The sequence below is a fragment of the Hemicordylus capensis genome, chromosome 4 (genome assembly GCF_027244095.1).
Source record: "Hemicordylus capensis ecotype Gifberg chromosome 4, rHemCap1.1.pri, whole genome shotgun sequence".
Lineage (NCBI taxonomy): Eukaryota > Metazoa > Chordata > Lepidosauria > Squamata > Cordylidae > Hemicordylus > Hemicordylus capensis.
The window spans coordinates 151,732,835-151,748,770 of NC_069660.1; the positions used below are offsets into that span (position 1 = coordinate 151,732,835).

At 44.0% G+C, this 15,936-nt stretch overlaps 1 protein-coding gene across 8 annotated transcripts in view; it reads left to right on the forward strand.

The window, feature by feature from the left end:
• Positions 1-15,936, forward strand: part of NCF2 (neutrophil cytosolic factor 2) — a 45,166-nt gene that overhangs the window by 11,355 nt on the left and 17,875 nt on the right. For 6 of the 8 annotated variants that reach the window (XM_053245827.1, XM_053245826.1, XM_053245830.1 and 3 more), the window contains 6 exons: positions 972-1,079; positions 9,216-9,275; positions 10,578-10,621; positions 12,629-12,770; positions 14,464-14,526; positions 15,387-15,495. In XM_053245827.1, coding sequence (XP_053101802.1) covers positions 972-1,079; positions 9,216-9,275; positions 10,578-10,621; positions 12,629-12,770; positions 14,464-14,526; positions 15,387-15,495 — 526 coding nt within the window. The remainder of the gene's footprint in view (positions 1-971; positions 1,080-9,215; positions 9,276-10,577; positions 10,622-12,628; positions 12,771-14,463; positions 14,527-15,386; positions 15,496-15,936) is intronic. The other 2 variants (XM_053245828.1, XM_053245825.1) reach the window with 1 other exon arrangement.

Genomic DNA, 15,936 nt, shown 5'->3' on the forward strand with positions numbered 1-15,936 from the left:
CATGCTGGAATGTGATTTAAACATTAGAGTAAACAGAACTGGCTAGGGAAGGGAAGGGCTCTGTGGTGGGGAAATGCTTCTCATCAGGGGCGTAACTATAATAGGGCAAGGGGAGACAGTTGTCTGGGGGCCCACTGCCTTGGGGGGGGCATAGGAAAGTCACATGACTGACTCCCCCAGCCACACACCCGCCCAGGCTTCCTTCAGTTGTATTCATACTCCTAAATTGATGTGAGTGTTAAGATCCAGAACAGCATGTCTTTCTCTAGTACCATTAAATGACTTGCATCGTCCAAAAAGTACAAAACCTTTTAAAAATAATTTAGGATGGTGTTCTTTTGTGGCACATAGGATATATGTGCGTGTGTGTGTGTGTATACCTCATTTAAGATTTCTTTACTTCATGAGTTGAGCTTCAGTGAGGGGGCTGCATTTTAAAATCTTGTCTCTGGGCCCACTCCAACCTTGCTATGCCCCTGCTTCTCATGATTTTGGCTCTTCAGCCTGCAGTATAACTCCTTGTTCTGGAGATGTTGAGAAAGCAGCCAAAACCTTGAAATTTAGTTTCAAACCCTGACAGCAAAAGGCATTTCAATATTTACAGTTTGTTCGGTGGCAGTGAGAAAAGCTACACTTGTTGATATTCCCCAAGCTGTATAACTATTAAAGATAGGAGTAAGAACCCTGTCTGTCTTTACATTTGATTGCTAGAAAATAGATTATTGTATTGAGAAATAGCCTTTGTTATCCTAGGATTTCATACTTCCATTAAAGATGGATTTATGTAACATTTTCGTGATAACCTAGAAAGATTTGTTAAGGGAGGGGGACTTTATTGCTGAAGAATAAGGGGTTGCCTGGATTTAGAGTAATGAGCATGGAAAGTAATCATGGAGTTGTCTAAGCTATGTTTTTAGCAGCTCACACAAAAAAAGTGATTTTATTTTCTATGTGCATTTTTGTATGTGCAGAAGCAAAAACTCTTTGAGCCCATGCTGATTCCTGAAGGGAAGCTGTTTGTGCCAAATGAAAAGCAAGTGGCACAGCTGGAGAAGAAAGATTTCTTGGGGAAAGCCACGGTAGGAAGTTAATTGGCAACGGAAACAGAATTAACAAATTTCATCCCACGTATATTCCTGAAAGGGTCAAATGTTTCATTCAGGTCAGACTGTAATAGTCAGTCAACCAGAGAAAAGCATTCTTGCTTGGTCTTGTATGTTTAACAGAAGTTTGATGTATAGAAGTCAGCAGGAGGTTTTACAGACAGGGCTTTCCTCTCCGAATCCCCTCCTGATTGGAGTGTGCCAGTCCACATATTCACTGGATTTAACCCGACCTCCCTGCGGGCTATCAGGGACCAGGACAGACAGGGCTTTGTTTTTCTCTGAAGGGAGGCTGCGAATTCTGGCTTAGCCCGAGTTATGTTCAGTGTAAAAAAATCCTCTCTTTCCAGCAGCTTTTGGAAAAAAACTCCAGGGCTTCCACTTTCTCCGAAGGTGTTGATGGCTATGCAAATAGTCCATCTAATCCCTCGAATTAAAATGCCTCGAATCTGCTAGAAAGGCACCCCGAGGCACGTAGGTTTTTCACACATGGCTCTATGCCTGGGGGCGGGGTATCTGAAGAGCGAATGTGCTTTGCAGCAGATTTGAGCATTTTAATTCAAGGAATTAGATGGACCATTCGCATAGCTATCAGCACCACCATCAACATTTTCGAAGAAAGTGGAAGCCCCAGAGGTTTTTTTCAAAAGCTGCTGAAAACAGAGGATGTTTTTACCCCGAACATAACTCGGGCTAGGCCCGAGAAGAAAAACAAAGCCCTGTCTGTCCTGGTCCCTGATAGCCCACAGGGAGGTTGGGTTAAATCCAGTGAATATGTGGACTGGTACACTCCAATCAGGAGTGGATTTGGGGGAAATCCCTGTCTGTAAAATATCCAGGAAAAGCTGTTTATAGTATGGAGATGAGCATGACCATCTGCTAATTGCTGCAGATCAAGCCATTTGTGAAAGAATAACTTCAGAGACCAGCTAAGAAGTGGCAACCCTAAAGCAGAACCACAATTTAAATTTTGAAATATAATACCTTTTTATTGTGCTCTTTTAAAAGCACAATAACAAAAATTAACACTTGCAGGCAAGATTCCTACTTAGACAATTCAACTGAAATGGAGGTTGTATGATTTTCAGGTTATCATTTCATTGCAGTGTTAAAAATCTTAAGCCTGCCCAACCGCTTCCTTCATTCGTAATAATTTGCTATGATTGGGGAGAGGAGCTGTTTGATTTTTGCACCTTAAATATGGAATGCCCTCTCCTGGAGCTTTTCCAAACAGAGATTGAACACAGCTTTGAAACACTTAGGCTGGGGGTGGCCGTCATTTACAGTGATGTCTGGATAGTGACAGAAGGTGCTGTTCATATAGCCAATGGCAATATTCAGCTTTGCTTCTGATGATTTGCAATTACCGTGCAGTATATGTATTCTAAAACAAGAGCACTTTGGTGTAGTGCTCAAAACAGCTTAACTTAGGCATTTCCTGCCACAGTAAAGCTGCCCATCTGGAAAAACTCCTCTACCAACTCTAGTCTTTTTGGTGCCAGACAAAATCATTTTTTATTTGTCCATGCTTTCCAGTATGTTTTATAACTAGTTTGAACTTGCTTTTTATGGCTGTTCTCTGGATTCTACAGAACTTGGTGTTGCTTCTTTGCTTTTATTGTTGCTTGTTTCATGGTCAGATTTTGTAATAGTAATTATTTGATTTTTTTAAAAGTGTGTTTTCCAGGGATACTATATCATGCAGGTGATTAGCAAATGTATTAAATAAAAAATGGCAAATGAAGCTAAAGTGGGGGGGAAATTACACACATAAAGATGGAGAAAAGGGATGCAATGATGGCTTTAAAAAAACCATTTAAAATCTGCTCTTCCTTCCAGGAACACAGGGCAGTGTGCATGATTCCTCAACCATATTAATCACACAGTACTTTGTAGGTTAAGCTGAGAGAGAGGACCTGGCTTAAAGTCACATTGAGTTTCACAGCCAAGTGGGGGTTTGAATCTAGGTCCTTCTGGTCCAAATCCAACATGATAACCACTACTCCAGACTGGCTCTTACGTTGGTGATTAATTAATAATAATAATAATAATCTAATAATAACACCAGAATTAATAAGTGAAAGAGCAAAGAATTTAAAAATTGGACTGCGCCAGGCGATGATGAACTGCATGGCTTTTGGCTTAAACAACTAACAAGCCTTCATAAACAACTATCAAAACAGTTCAATCACATTTTGCAAGGAGGTGATATTGAACAATGGCTAACAACTGGGAAAACTCATCTCATCATGAAAGACCCAGCAAAAGGTGCAGTTCCAAGTAATTATAGACCGATAACCTGCCTGCCAACCATGTTCAAATTATTAACTGGAATAATAGCAGATGAAGTGATGCAAGACTTATTAACTAACAAACAGCTTCCAGTTGAACAGAAAGGAAATTGTCCGAACACCAGAGGCACAAAAGAGCAGCTGCTGATTGACAAAATGATTTAAGAAAATTGCAAGAGAAGAAAAACCAATCTAAGTGTTGCATGGATTGACTACAAGAAAGCCTTCGACTCATTGCCTCACACATGGATACTAAAATGTTTAGAAACAACTGGTGTCAGCAAAAACATTCAGATATTTATTTTAAAAAAGCAATGAGCATGTGGAGTACACAGTTAACAATCAATGGCGAGACACTTGGACAGGTTAGCATTAGGAGAGGTATTTTCCAAGGGGACTCACTATCCCCTCTGTTGTTTGTAATCGCCATGACCTCACTTTCACAAATACTAAACAAAACAGGCCTCAGATACCAAACATCTAAAACATCAAGTCAAATCAACCATCTGCTGTACATGGATGATCTGAAGTTGTATGGAAAGTCCCAGTCAGAAATCGAATCACTGCTAAACACTGTCCGTATATTCAATAGCGATATAGCAATGGAGTTTGGACTAGACAAGTGTGCTGCATTAATAATGAACAGAGGAAAAATAAGAACAACAGAAGGAATAGAACTGCCCAATGGAAGCAAGATCAAGAACTTGGAAGAGAAAAAGCATTACAAATACTTGGGCATTTTCCAGGCTGATAACCTTGCACACACTGAAGTTAAAATTGGAAGTGAATACATCAGGAGAGTTAGAAAAATCCTAAAGTCCAAACTCAATGGCGGGAACATCATACAAGCCATAAACACCTGGGCTATACCTGTTATCAGATACACTGCAGGAATAATAGACTGGACCCAGGCAGAGCTAGAGATGCTAGATCGTAAGACCAGGAAAATCATGACCATCAATCATGCTCTGCATCCCCGCAGTGATGTAGATAGGCTCTACCTCCCTCGCAGCTCAGGTGGAAGAGGAATGCTGCAAGTCCATCAAACAGTAGAGGAGGAGAAAAGAGGCCTTGAAGAATATATAATGGGCAGTGAAGAAGATGCACTTAAAATGGTCAAGAACGAGAAACTATTCAACACCAATGAAAGAAAGCAGGCCTACAAGAAAGAACAAGTCAAGAACCGAGCAGAAAAATGGAAAAATAAGCTACTGCATGGTCAATATTTGCACAATATAAGTGGAAAATCAGACATCACCAAGACCTGGCAATGGCTTAAGAATGGCAACCTGAAGAAAGAAACTGAGGGTTTAATACTGGCTGCACAAGAACAGGCAGTAAGAACAAATGCAATAAGAGCCAAAGTCAAAAAGTCAACAACAAACAGCAAGTGCCACCTTTGTCAAGAAGCAGATGAAACAGTGGACCACCTAATCAGCTGTTGTAAAAGATTGCACAGACTGACTACAAACAAAGGCATGACAAGGTAGCAGGGATGATACACTGGAACATCTGCAAAAAATACAAGCTACCTGTAGCCAAAAATTGGTGGGACCATAAAATTGAAAAAGTTGAAGAAAATGAAGATGCAAAAATATTATGGGACTTCAGACTACAAACAGACAAACATCTGCCACACAATACACCAGATATAACTGTAGTCGAGTAGAAAGAAAAACAAGTTAAAATAATCGACATAGCAATACCAGGGGATAGCAGAATAGAAGAAAAAGAAATAGAAAAAATCACCAAATACAAAGATCTACAAATTGAAATTGAAAGGCTGTGGCAGAAAAAGACCAAAGCAATCCCAGTGGTAATTGGCACCCTAGGTGCAATTCCAAAACAACTCGAAGAGCACCTCAGCACCATAGGGGCCACAGAAATCACCACCAGCCAATTACAAAAAGCAACTTTACTGGGAACAGCCTATATTCTGCTACGATATCTATAATAACAGCAACAACATTGATAATCAAATTCAGCGATCCCACGTGCTAATGGGGACGTGCTATCGTCCTCCGGATCAAAATGCCGACAGTGACTGGGAGTTGCAGGAGGAAATCAGGGAGGCGTCAAGGAGAGGCAGGGCTGTAATTATGGGTGATTTCAATTACCCACACATAGACTAAATAAATTGACAGTCATATAATGACAATGAGGTCAAATTTCTAGATATGCTGACTGAATGTGCTCTAGAACAGTTGGTCATGGAACCGACCAGAGAGAAGGCGAGCTTGGATCTAATTCTGAGTGACACCCCGGACCTGGTGCGTGATGTCAGTGTCATCGACCCTTTAGGGAACAGTGACCACAGTGCCATCAAATTCAGCATACATGCGGGGAGAGAATCAGCAAGGATGTCTAACACAGACATTTTGAATTTCAGAAGAGGAAACTTCTCCAAAATGAGGAGTATGGTGAAAAGAAAGCTGAGGGGGGAAATCAGGAGAGTCACTTCTCTCCAGAGTGCATGGAGTTTACTCAAAACCACAATACTAGAAGCCCAGTTAGATTGTATACCCAAAAGGAGGAAAGGTACCACTAAGTCCAGGAGGATGCCAGCATGGCTAACGGGTACCGTAAAGGAAGCCATAAAAGGGAAGAAGACTTCCTTCTGAAATTGGAAGGCCTGTCCAAACGAAGAGAATAGAAAGGAACACAACTCTCTGGCAAAAGAAATGCAAGGTGACAATAAGGGAGGCAAAAAGAGAGTTTGAGGAACATTTAGCTAAAAGTATCAAGGGGAATAACAAAAACTTCTTTAAGTACATCAGAAGCAGGAAACCTGCCAGGGAGGCAGTTGGACCGTTAGACAATGAGGGAGTGAAAGGGATTATTAAGGAGGATATGGAGGTTGCAGAGAAGCTGAATGAGTTCTTTGCATCTGTCTTCACGGCAGAGGATACTGAGCATATACCTGTTCCTGAACCAGGCTTTTTAGGGATGGAGGCTAGAGAGCTGAGTCAGATAGAAGTGACAAGGGATGATGTTCTAAACTGTCTGGAAAAACTGAAAGCTAACAAATCACCAGGGCCGGATGGCATCCATCCAAGAGTCCTCAAATAACTCAAATGTGAAATTGCTGACCTTGCTAAAATATTTAACTTATCCCTGAAATCGGGCTCTGTACCAGAGGACTGGAGAGTAGCAAATGTAACACCAATTTTCAAAAAGGGATCCAGGGGCGATCCGGGAAATTACAGGCCAGTTAGCCTAACGTCCGTTCCAGGCAAATTGATGGAAAGCATCCTCAAGGATAAAATTGTAAAGCACCTAGAAGAACAGGCCCTGCTGGGAGTGAGCCAGCATGGCTTCCGCAAAGGTAAATCTTGCCTCACCAACCTTTTGGACTTCTTTGAGAGTGTCAACGAGTGTGTGGATCAAGGTGATCCAGCTGACATAGTCTACCTGGACTTCCAAAAAGTTTTTTGACAAAGTTCCTCATCAAAGACTCCTGAGGAAACTTAGCTGTCATGGGATAAAGGGACAAGTACATGGGATAAAGGGACAAGTACTGAGCCCCTGGTGGCGCAGTGGTAAAACTGCCACCCTATAACCAGAAGGTTACAAGTTCGATCCTGACCAGGGGCTCAAGGTTGACTCAGCCTTCCATCCTTCTGAGGTCGGTAAAATGAGTACCCAGAATGTTGGGGGCAATATGCTAAATCATTGTAAACCGCTTAGAGAGCTTCGGCTATAGAGCGGTATATAAATGTAAGTCCTATTACTATTGCTATTGCTACATGTGTGGATTGCTAACTGGTTGAAAGACAGGAAACAGAGGGTAGGTATAAATGGAGAGTTTTCACAATGGAGGGAAGTAAGAAGTGGGGTCCTCCAGGGATCTGTACTGGGACCGGTGCTTTTTAATTTATTCATAAATGATCTAGAAGCAGGGGTAAGCAGCGATGTGGCCAAATTTGCAGATGATACCAAACTCTTCCGGGTAGTGAAATCCGAAATGGATTGTGAGCAGCTCCAAAAGGATCTCTCCAAACTGGGGGAGTGGGCGACAAAATGGCAAATGCGGTTCAATGTTAGCAAGTGTAAAGTGATGCACATTGGGACGAAAACCCCCAACTTCAATTATATGCTGATGGGATCCGAGCTGTCGGTGACGGACCAGGAGAGGGATCTTGGGGTTGTGGTGGACAGCTCGTTGAAAGTGTCGACTCAATGTGCGGCAGCTGTGAAAAAGGCAAATTCCACACTAGGGATCATTAGAAAGGGGATTGAAAATAAAACGGCTAACATTATAATGACCTTATACAAAACTATGGTGCGACCACACTTGGAGTACTGCATACAGTTCTGGTCACCACATCTTGAAAAGGACATTGTTGAACTGGAGAAGGTACAGAAGAGGGCAACCAAGATGATCAGGGGCCTAGAGCACCTTCCTTATGAGGCAAGACTACAACACCTCGGGCTTTTTAGTTTAGAAAAAAGATGACTGCGGGGAGACATGATAGAGGTCTATAAAATCATGCATTGTGTGGAGAAAGTGGAGAGAGAGAAATTCTTTTCCCTCTCACACAACACTAGAACCAGGAGTCACTCCATGAAATTGATTGCCAGGAGGTCTAGGAGCAACAAACGGAAGTACTTTTTCACACAATGCGTGATCCACTTGTGGAACTCTCTGCCACAGGATGTGGTGACAGCCAACAACCTGGATGGCTTTAAGAGGGGTTTGGATGACTTTAAGAGGGGTTTGGATGACTTGGTTAGATTAGAATGGAGGCAAGTTTTCTTCCAGGACACATGGCACACAACTTTTTCACACAATGCGTGATCCACTTGTGGAACTCTCTGCCACAGGGTGTGGTGACAGCCAACAACCTGGATGGCTTTAAGAGGGGTTTGGATGACTTCATGGAGGAGAGGTCTATCAATGGCTACTAGTCGGAGGGCTGTGGGCCACCTCCAGCCTCACAGGCAGGATGCCTCTGAGTACCAGTTGCAGGGGAGTAATGGCAGGAGAGAGGGCACGCCCTCAACTCCTGTCTGTGGCTTCCAGTGGCATCTGGTGGGCCACTGTGCGAAACAGGATGCTGGACTAGATGGGCCTTGGGCCTGATCCAGCAGGCCTGTTCTTATATTCTTATATTCTTAGATATGGCATAATATGCAAGGAATGCTATTAAAGGGAAGGCAGCCATGGCTGGGTCCTTCACATGGAAGAGGAAGTGGGGACCTTGCACCATAGCCCAATGTTTCTTTTCATTTAAGTCGTGTTGAGGGTGTGGTGCTAATGTAAATAGGAAGTGGTGTGGTGGTTAGATTGTTGGCTAAGGAGTGAGGAGACCAGGTTCAAATCCCCACTCTACCAGGAGGCTCACTGGGTGATGCTGGGTCAGTCGGATTCTCTCAGCCTAATCTACCTGAGGATCCTCTGTGTGTTGCAGGGGAACCATGGATGAGCTGCTCAACTTCGGCCCTCCTGCAGATATTGGTCAGCTCCTCACATAATCCTTGGCTATTGGGCTGGGGATTATGGGAGTTGCCCAAAAATAGCTGGGGGGGGGGATGCTGCTAAGTTGAACAGGCTGAGATCTTTAGAGGAAGAGTGAGATATACATATTTATTTATTTTTATTTATTTAACTTATTTTTATACTGCCCAAAACTTATGTCTCTGGGCAGTTTACAGCAAACCGATATAACAGATAGAATGATCATCTGATCCTGCACTTTTGCCAAGCAGTAGTTTAGTGAGATTAATTGTAGTGACTTTGTGGGAAATAGTACAAGAGAGCACCAGCGTTGACTTCCCAGCAAAGATAAAGTCATTAAAATGTTTCCCCTTATGACTCCAGGTTGTTGCATCTGTGGTTCACAATGATGAATTTTCAGGCTTTGCTCCCCTTCAGCCCCAGGTAAGGCAGAATTACTTCATGTCTCGCCCACTCACTTCTCTTCTTCTTTTGTTAACTATCACTCATCTCTGCAGGGACAAAGTCAGCTTTCAATGCCCTGCTCAAAATTCTATGAGCTCCAGAGTTATTTGCCTCCATACTTCTCATTGTCTCCTACCCACACTCTTCCCATCACTGTCTCTGTTGCTTCCCACTGCTGAAGCTTTAACATTTTCTTGGGACAAAGTGGTAATATTGTCAAGTGCCCCATATTTTAAAGGACCCTTGTGATGGGTGATTTTGTTGTTTACGTTTTCATTTCCTGCTTCTCCAAAACAATGTCTGATGACTAGGGCAGCACACCCAGTTGATCAATCTGGTTGATTAATCAATTAAAATAATTTTGATCAGTTATAAAAAGTGCCTCACATTAACTGGAGTGGCAGATTGTTTTTAATCTTAAAAAACAACAACAACAACTAACATTTACAAGACCTACTTTTTGGAAGAGGCATTTCCTCCTGTGCACTTGGGAGGGAGAGGAGCAGCAAGAGGAGGCCCACGTTCCAGCAGCAACCAAGGCTTTGGAGCAGGGTTAGGTAAATGAAGAATACTGTGATGTCACAGTATGAGTAAATACAGCTGCTGTTTTTGGTAGTGGATGCACATTCAGCATCAGTTTTCCCCACAAAAACCCAAGAACATTATCTTGGGCCATTGCTTTGTGGAAGGGACAAGGATATAGATAGTCTTCTTTTTTAAAGATACACATATATGAGTCCATGTGCATAAACATTAATTCTTCACCTATTTTTTTTAATTTGCCAGGGTGCTTAGTTAATCGAAGGTTGGGGGGAAAGAAAATGTGTTACTTGCTCCAGTGACAACACCAGCATTAGCCCATAGGTATCCATTACTCACACCAGTAGAATCAGGCTTTTGTCTCCTTTTTCAGGGGAATCAGTCACTTCCACAAATAATTGCTCATGTGAGCCATCTACTTGTGTTAGCAGTGCAACATGGGATCAGCCACAATCTCTTCCCTCCTGTGAACAGAAAGATTGTGACTTTTCCACTTCACAAGCTTTTGCTGCTCCTTTATTATACTGCTCATGCAAGTCACAGAATAGAAGGAACTTGTGTCTGTGTTGCAGGCAGTGATTGCTCTCTCAAACTGCCTACACTACTCCAAAAATATGATTTCCGTCTTTAGCCCAAATGAACTCTGAAAGCATAGCAGCTTCTCAGGGCCTGAGTAAGCAGGTTGGAGAATACTGCTATACAGAGACAGACTAACCCTAAAATATATCTGTGTGTCTGCAGACATCAGAGCCACCTCCGAGGCCAAAAACAACAGAAATCCTCAGGTAAGTTCAGTACAACTCAGAAGATCCCAGCATATAGTAGCATGAATTGGTCCAGAAACAAATTCATCCAGATTTCCCTGATAACAGGACAAAGAGGCACCTTTTAAAAGTATGATTCTCTTTATTTAGCAGGGAAAGAGCAACTGGCCCTATCCATCCCCAGCAAAGCATCCCTCCAGTGACTGTTGCTGGTGTCTATGTTATGTTTTGTTTTAGATTGCGAGCCTTTTGGGGACAGGGATCTATATTATTTATCTTATTATTATTTCTCTATGTAAACCACTTTGGAAACTTTTGTTGAAAAGCGGTATATAAATTTTTTGTTGTAGTAGTAGATACTCTTATACTACAGTAAAAGAACAGTTAAAACAAGCCCAGAATTCTGCTGAGATGTACACTACAGAGGTTACAGCATTGGGGAGATAAGACATTGCCATTATGAATAAGATGAGGATATATTGTCATGGGAATATAATTTTCTCAAAGAAAGAAAAGAGAGTTGAGGGAAAAACGCCTCTGGACAAGCAAACACACACAAATCCTCTCTAATAAAACGCTTGGTGTCCGTCCGTGGACGGACACCAAGCGTGTGTCCGTGCCTCCCTGCCCTGTTCTGCGCCTGCGCAAAGCGCAGGCCCAGAACAGGGCAAGGGAGACACGCTTGCCGGCACCGGCAGCCATCTTGGGCGGCCAGAAGCGGCCGCCCCGAAGAAGCTGGAGAGGCGGCGGCGGGGGAAAGTGACCGAGGCGGTGGCAGAGCCGCTGCCTCAGCCAAAATAGATGGAGGCCGGGGGTGGAGCGGAGGCCATGTAACTTTTAAAAAAAAATTTACTCCCGCGGCCGACGCCGCCGACCGCCTACCCTCCCTCCCAGCTGCCGAGTCCCCCTTACCCTGGCCGACTGCTGTCGGCCGAAGACTGCCCTCAATTTAAGAAGCAGAGAGGAGCTCGCAAGCAGAGCTCCTCTCTGTGCAAAGCCTCTTGCCGAACTGCCGCTTTGGGCGCAAGGGACGCAAGCGCCCAAAGCGGCAGTTCGGCAAGAGGCTTTGCACAGAGAGGAGCTCTGCTCGCGAGCTCCTCTCTGCCTCTTAAATTGAGGGCTGTCTACGGCCGACAGCAGTTGGCCAGGGTAAGGGGGACTCGGCAGCTGGGAGGGAGGGTGGGTGGTTGGCGGCGTCGGCCGCGGGAGTAAATTTTTTTTTAAAAGTTACATGGCCTCCGCTCTGCCCCCGGTCCCGGCCTCCGTCTCCCTGGCCTGGCGGGGGCAAGTGCCTGGGCCGATTTCGCCCTTAAAGGTGGGGGGGGCGTACGGCGGAGGGAGGGGGAATGGCGGCGGGGGGCCAGGAGCGCCATTACTAGCGCCCGTTATTCAACGGGCCAAAATTCACTTGTATATATATATTGTGTGTGTGAAATGCAGAATTATGTCTGAGACTTTGGTACAAACTACTTTCCCTTTCCCACAACATCAGCTGTTTAATCCAGGTTGACACACCAATGTCTTTATTACTTTTAAAATATATTGAGTACCAAAGGACCTCTGAGCTTATGCAGATCAAATGAAGCAGTCATCCAGCTGTTGCCACACACCCAGATTCCTGGCATAATGAGCTTCTTTATATATATTTCTCCAAGGCATACCTGTCGCTAATCCCATGTGTGGCAGCTCTCACGAGAGTTTGTGAGCAGCTGCCTGGATAGTGACGGGGATGGGGGAGAAAATGGCAGCAGGGAGGGAAAGTGCCACTGGTCGGGGAGGGGGGGAGGGAAAGCTCCAGTCCAAGCGGGTGGGGAGGGAAAGCTGACTGGGAGTGGGAGAACAGACTGGGGCTGAAGAGAGTGGGGGAATGAAGATGGGGAGGAGAGATAGGGAGAACTAGGGGCACAGATGCTCTGTGCCGGATCAGCTAGTTTATTTTATTTAGGACTGATCTTGTTCCATTCTTCTCTGGGACCTGGCTGTACAGCATGGTTATTGTATTACTGTTGATATTGCTTTCTAACGCAGGACCCTGCAGGGGGAACCTCACAGAGTCCTGTATGAATTTGTACCAAAAACAGCAGAAGAGCTTCAAGTCCTTCCTGGCAACATTGTTTTTGTCTTGAAGAAAGAGAAAGACAACTGGGCCACTGTTGTGTTTAATGGAAAGGTATAATAAGCTGACAAAGATAACTCTCTAGAGCACATCTGCTATCTTATTGACATTAACTGCAACCTGAACTATATGATCTGAACTATATGCTTCTGAGGTTACCTAAGTAGATTATAGTTTCCCCTTGCAGCATAATGAGACAATTGGAACTATAGCTGTTTGTTTATTATTGATATGTCCTGCCCTTCCCCCAATAATTGAGAATAGTGTATATGAGGTTTACCCTATTTTTCATCTCACAATAGCCTTGTGAGGTATGTTAGATTGTGGGGGTAGACGAGAGGCTGGGGGGAGGGAGAGGAGTAGGTTTCCCCAGAGCTGCCCAGTGCACTGCATGGCTGAGGTGGGATTTGATGCCCAGTCTTCCCATCTAAGCACAATACCCTTTCCACTGCCCTGCTCTGCCTCTATTGAACAAGTACAGCGAGATAGTAAAACCAGATATTGGTGGCATGCACAAAAGGAAAAGTGGGGGTTGGGGGAATTAAAATCAACATTGGTTTACTGCCAGTAGAGCAAAGGTTCATTTTTAAATGCCTGAAATGCGGTTTGTGGGCTGGATTGTCAGTGAGGGCATGGGAGGGAGCAAGGTGAAAGGCAGATGAAAATAATGTAAAGGAAACATAACATAATCCATTTACAGGGCTGCCCACAGACTTCTCTAGGCCCATGGGTATTGTGCCCTCCTAGTGGGGGAATGCAATGCTCGGCCTATATTAATTTGTAGTCAGTTGTGTTGTGTCCTTGGTGGAGGGTATCTCTCCTCGCACTCTCTGTGGCCCTGCCTACTGGTTGCTCAGATTAGTAAGCAAACTTGACTTGGATAGGGAAGGGGCAGTACGACACATGTCCTTCTCTGGCCTATTATGATTAAGAAGCTTCCTGGCTGGTTTCTTTGTAGCCAGAATGGTCTAATGGTACAGAAGCAGAGTCCCTCAGGTCCTTGGTTCAGGGCCTGATGAGCCCTCATGATGAGCTTTAGCCCTCATGTAAAGAGCTCATAGAACCTTTCCATGGGATGTCTTATCACATTGTGCCTTTGGACACCAGGAAACAAGACATGCCTTCTTAGTCCAAGATCTTCATGACAGATTAGCATGTTAACATTTTGGCTTCATTGTACCAGAGCAGGTAATTGTTTTCTGCTGTGCACCTAAACCAAGTCAGTAATATAAGGCATTGTATCAGGGTGGCCATCTTGAGGCTCTCCAGTTGTTGTGGGACAACGATGCCCAGCATCTCCAACCACAATTTATTGCAGTTGGGGATGATGAGAGTTGTAGTCCAATAATAACTGGTGAACCTCAGGTTCACCAGAACCCTACATTGTAACCTTGCTTGCTCTTCTTTGCATAATGGCAAAGCACACACAGAAACAAAAGAAGCTCAGAAATGAGTGTGTGGAATTGCCCCAAGATGAAATGGAGATTCTGGGAACCTTCATCACTGCCCAGGCACCTTTTCTCACAAAGACTCCTATAATTGCTCTGCCAAAGCAAATACCAGCCAAGCCAAAATGCTGCCATTCAGAATTTGTGGATTTGAAGAGAGGTCTTCTGAGACAGGGAGGAGTGGATGAGACCTCCTTCCTCCTCTGTGCTCCGTTGGATGCTTCCCATTAATTTTAGTAATGCACAATTATCACATCATTGTGTCACTTAAGACTTTCTTGGTTCTGCTCTCTGTACAGAAAGGGATTGTACCCTGCAACTACCTAGAGTCAGTGTACCTGCACAAACCGTCTTCTGGCCAGGTAAGGTAGCATTAATTGTTACTCAAACTAGACATGACACAATACACCTGAGACTCTGCCCAAAATGGGATTCATGTGGCCTGATGTCACAACATTGTGTGTTCTCCCATCCCACCTTGCCACCAGCAGCCAAACATGTAGGTCAGGACAGAAAAGGCTATAACATCAGGACACAGGGAAGTTGTCCTAGATGCAGTCATGGGGTAGGAAGTGAACCATACCTACTGTTCCCATTTTCGACAGCAGGAAATTAAGGCTGGGAAACAGGAAAAATAATTTTCCCAAGAACACCCAGCCTATACTTTAGCTGAGATTTTAAACTAGGCCAAGTGATCTCCTGGTAACATGATATCTTTTTGAAAGGATACCATAGGTACAAATGGTGTGACAGTGGATTATCCACATAACTCTTCTTCCCAGAATTCTATACCAAATTCTTTGGATGATCCCTGGATAAATGTGAGAAATCAGGCAAGGTTTCAGGTTGCACAGGGAGAACTCTTCCACCAAGCAGAATGCTTTCTGCCTGAGGAGTATTTTACTATTATACCAAACTTTGCCTATTCTTTCATTCTCAATAAAAAAGGAATCACCTCCCCCAGTTTGGATTGCTTGTTTCTGGGAATATGTACTATGCGCAGCGGGAAAATGCTTGAATAACAAGCAGCAGGTTGCCGGTTCAAATCCCTGCTGGTACTATATCGGGCAGCAGAGATATGGGAAGATGCTGAAAGGCATCATCTCATACTGCGTGGGAGGAGGCAATGGTAAACCCCTCCTGTATTCTACCAAAGACAACCACAAGGCTTTGTGTGCGCCAGGAGTTGAAATCGACTTAATGGCACACTTTACCTTTACAGCCACATTGGTCACCATGTTTCCACTGTATGCAGGAGAACAGCGCAGAATTGGTTATCCCTGATCCACCCAACATTGCTGCTCCAGAACGGCCTGACAGAACTTCTCCAGGTAGGTGAACACACAACATAGTGAATACTTTCTGAGGTGCAAAGCTGACAGAACTCTAGTTTCCTGCAAATGTCAGGGATGCACACTTGCTCGTCTTCCCTCTTCTCCAGAGTAAATGCCCCCATCTTGTCTTCGTTGACCCCGATTTAGTCACATATGCATCAGAGCCGAGTTTAGTAAATGATAACCAGGTTCCTCTATTTCCATAGTTTGCAAACCAAACCATGGGTTTAAATTCTGATTTACAAGGAGGCTTGGTTAGCAACCACTGTTAGCATTGGCAGACATGTAAATTTAAATAATTGTTAACTCCAGCATGGGAAGGAAATATTTAATCTGGAGAAAAGTGTGCATTCTTGAAGCTGGTTCCTAGATTTGCAAACTGGATTGTGGAGTGAGCTAATATTGTTGGAAATTCTCTGTGGCGAGAGAATCCCTTTC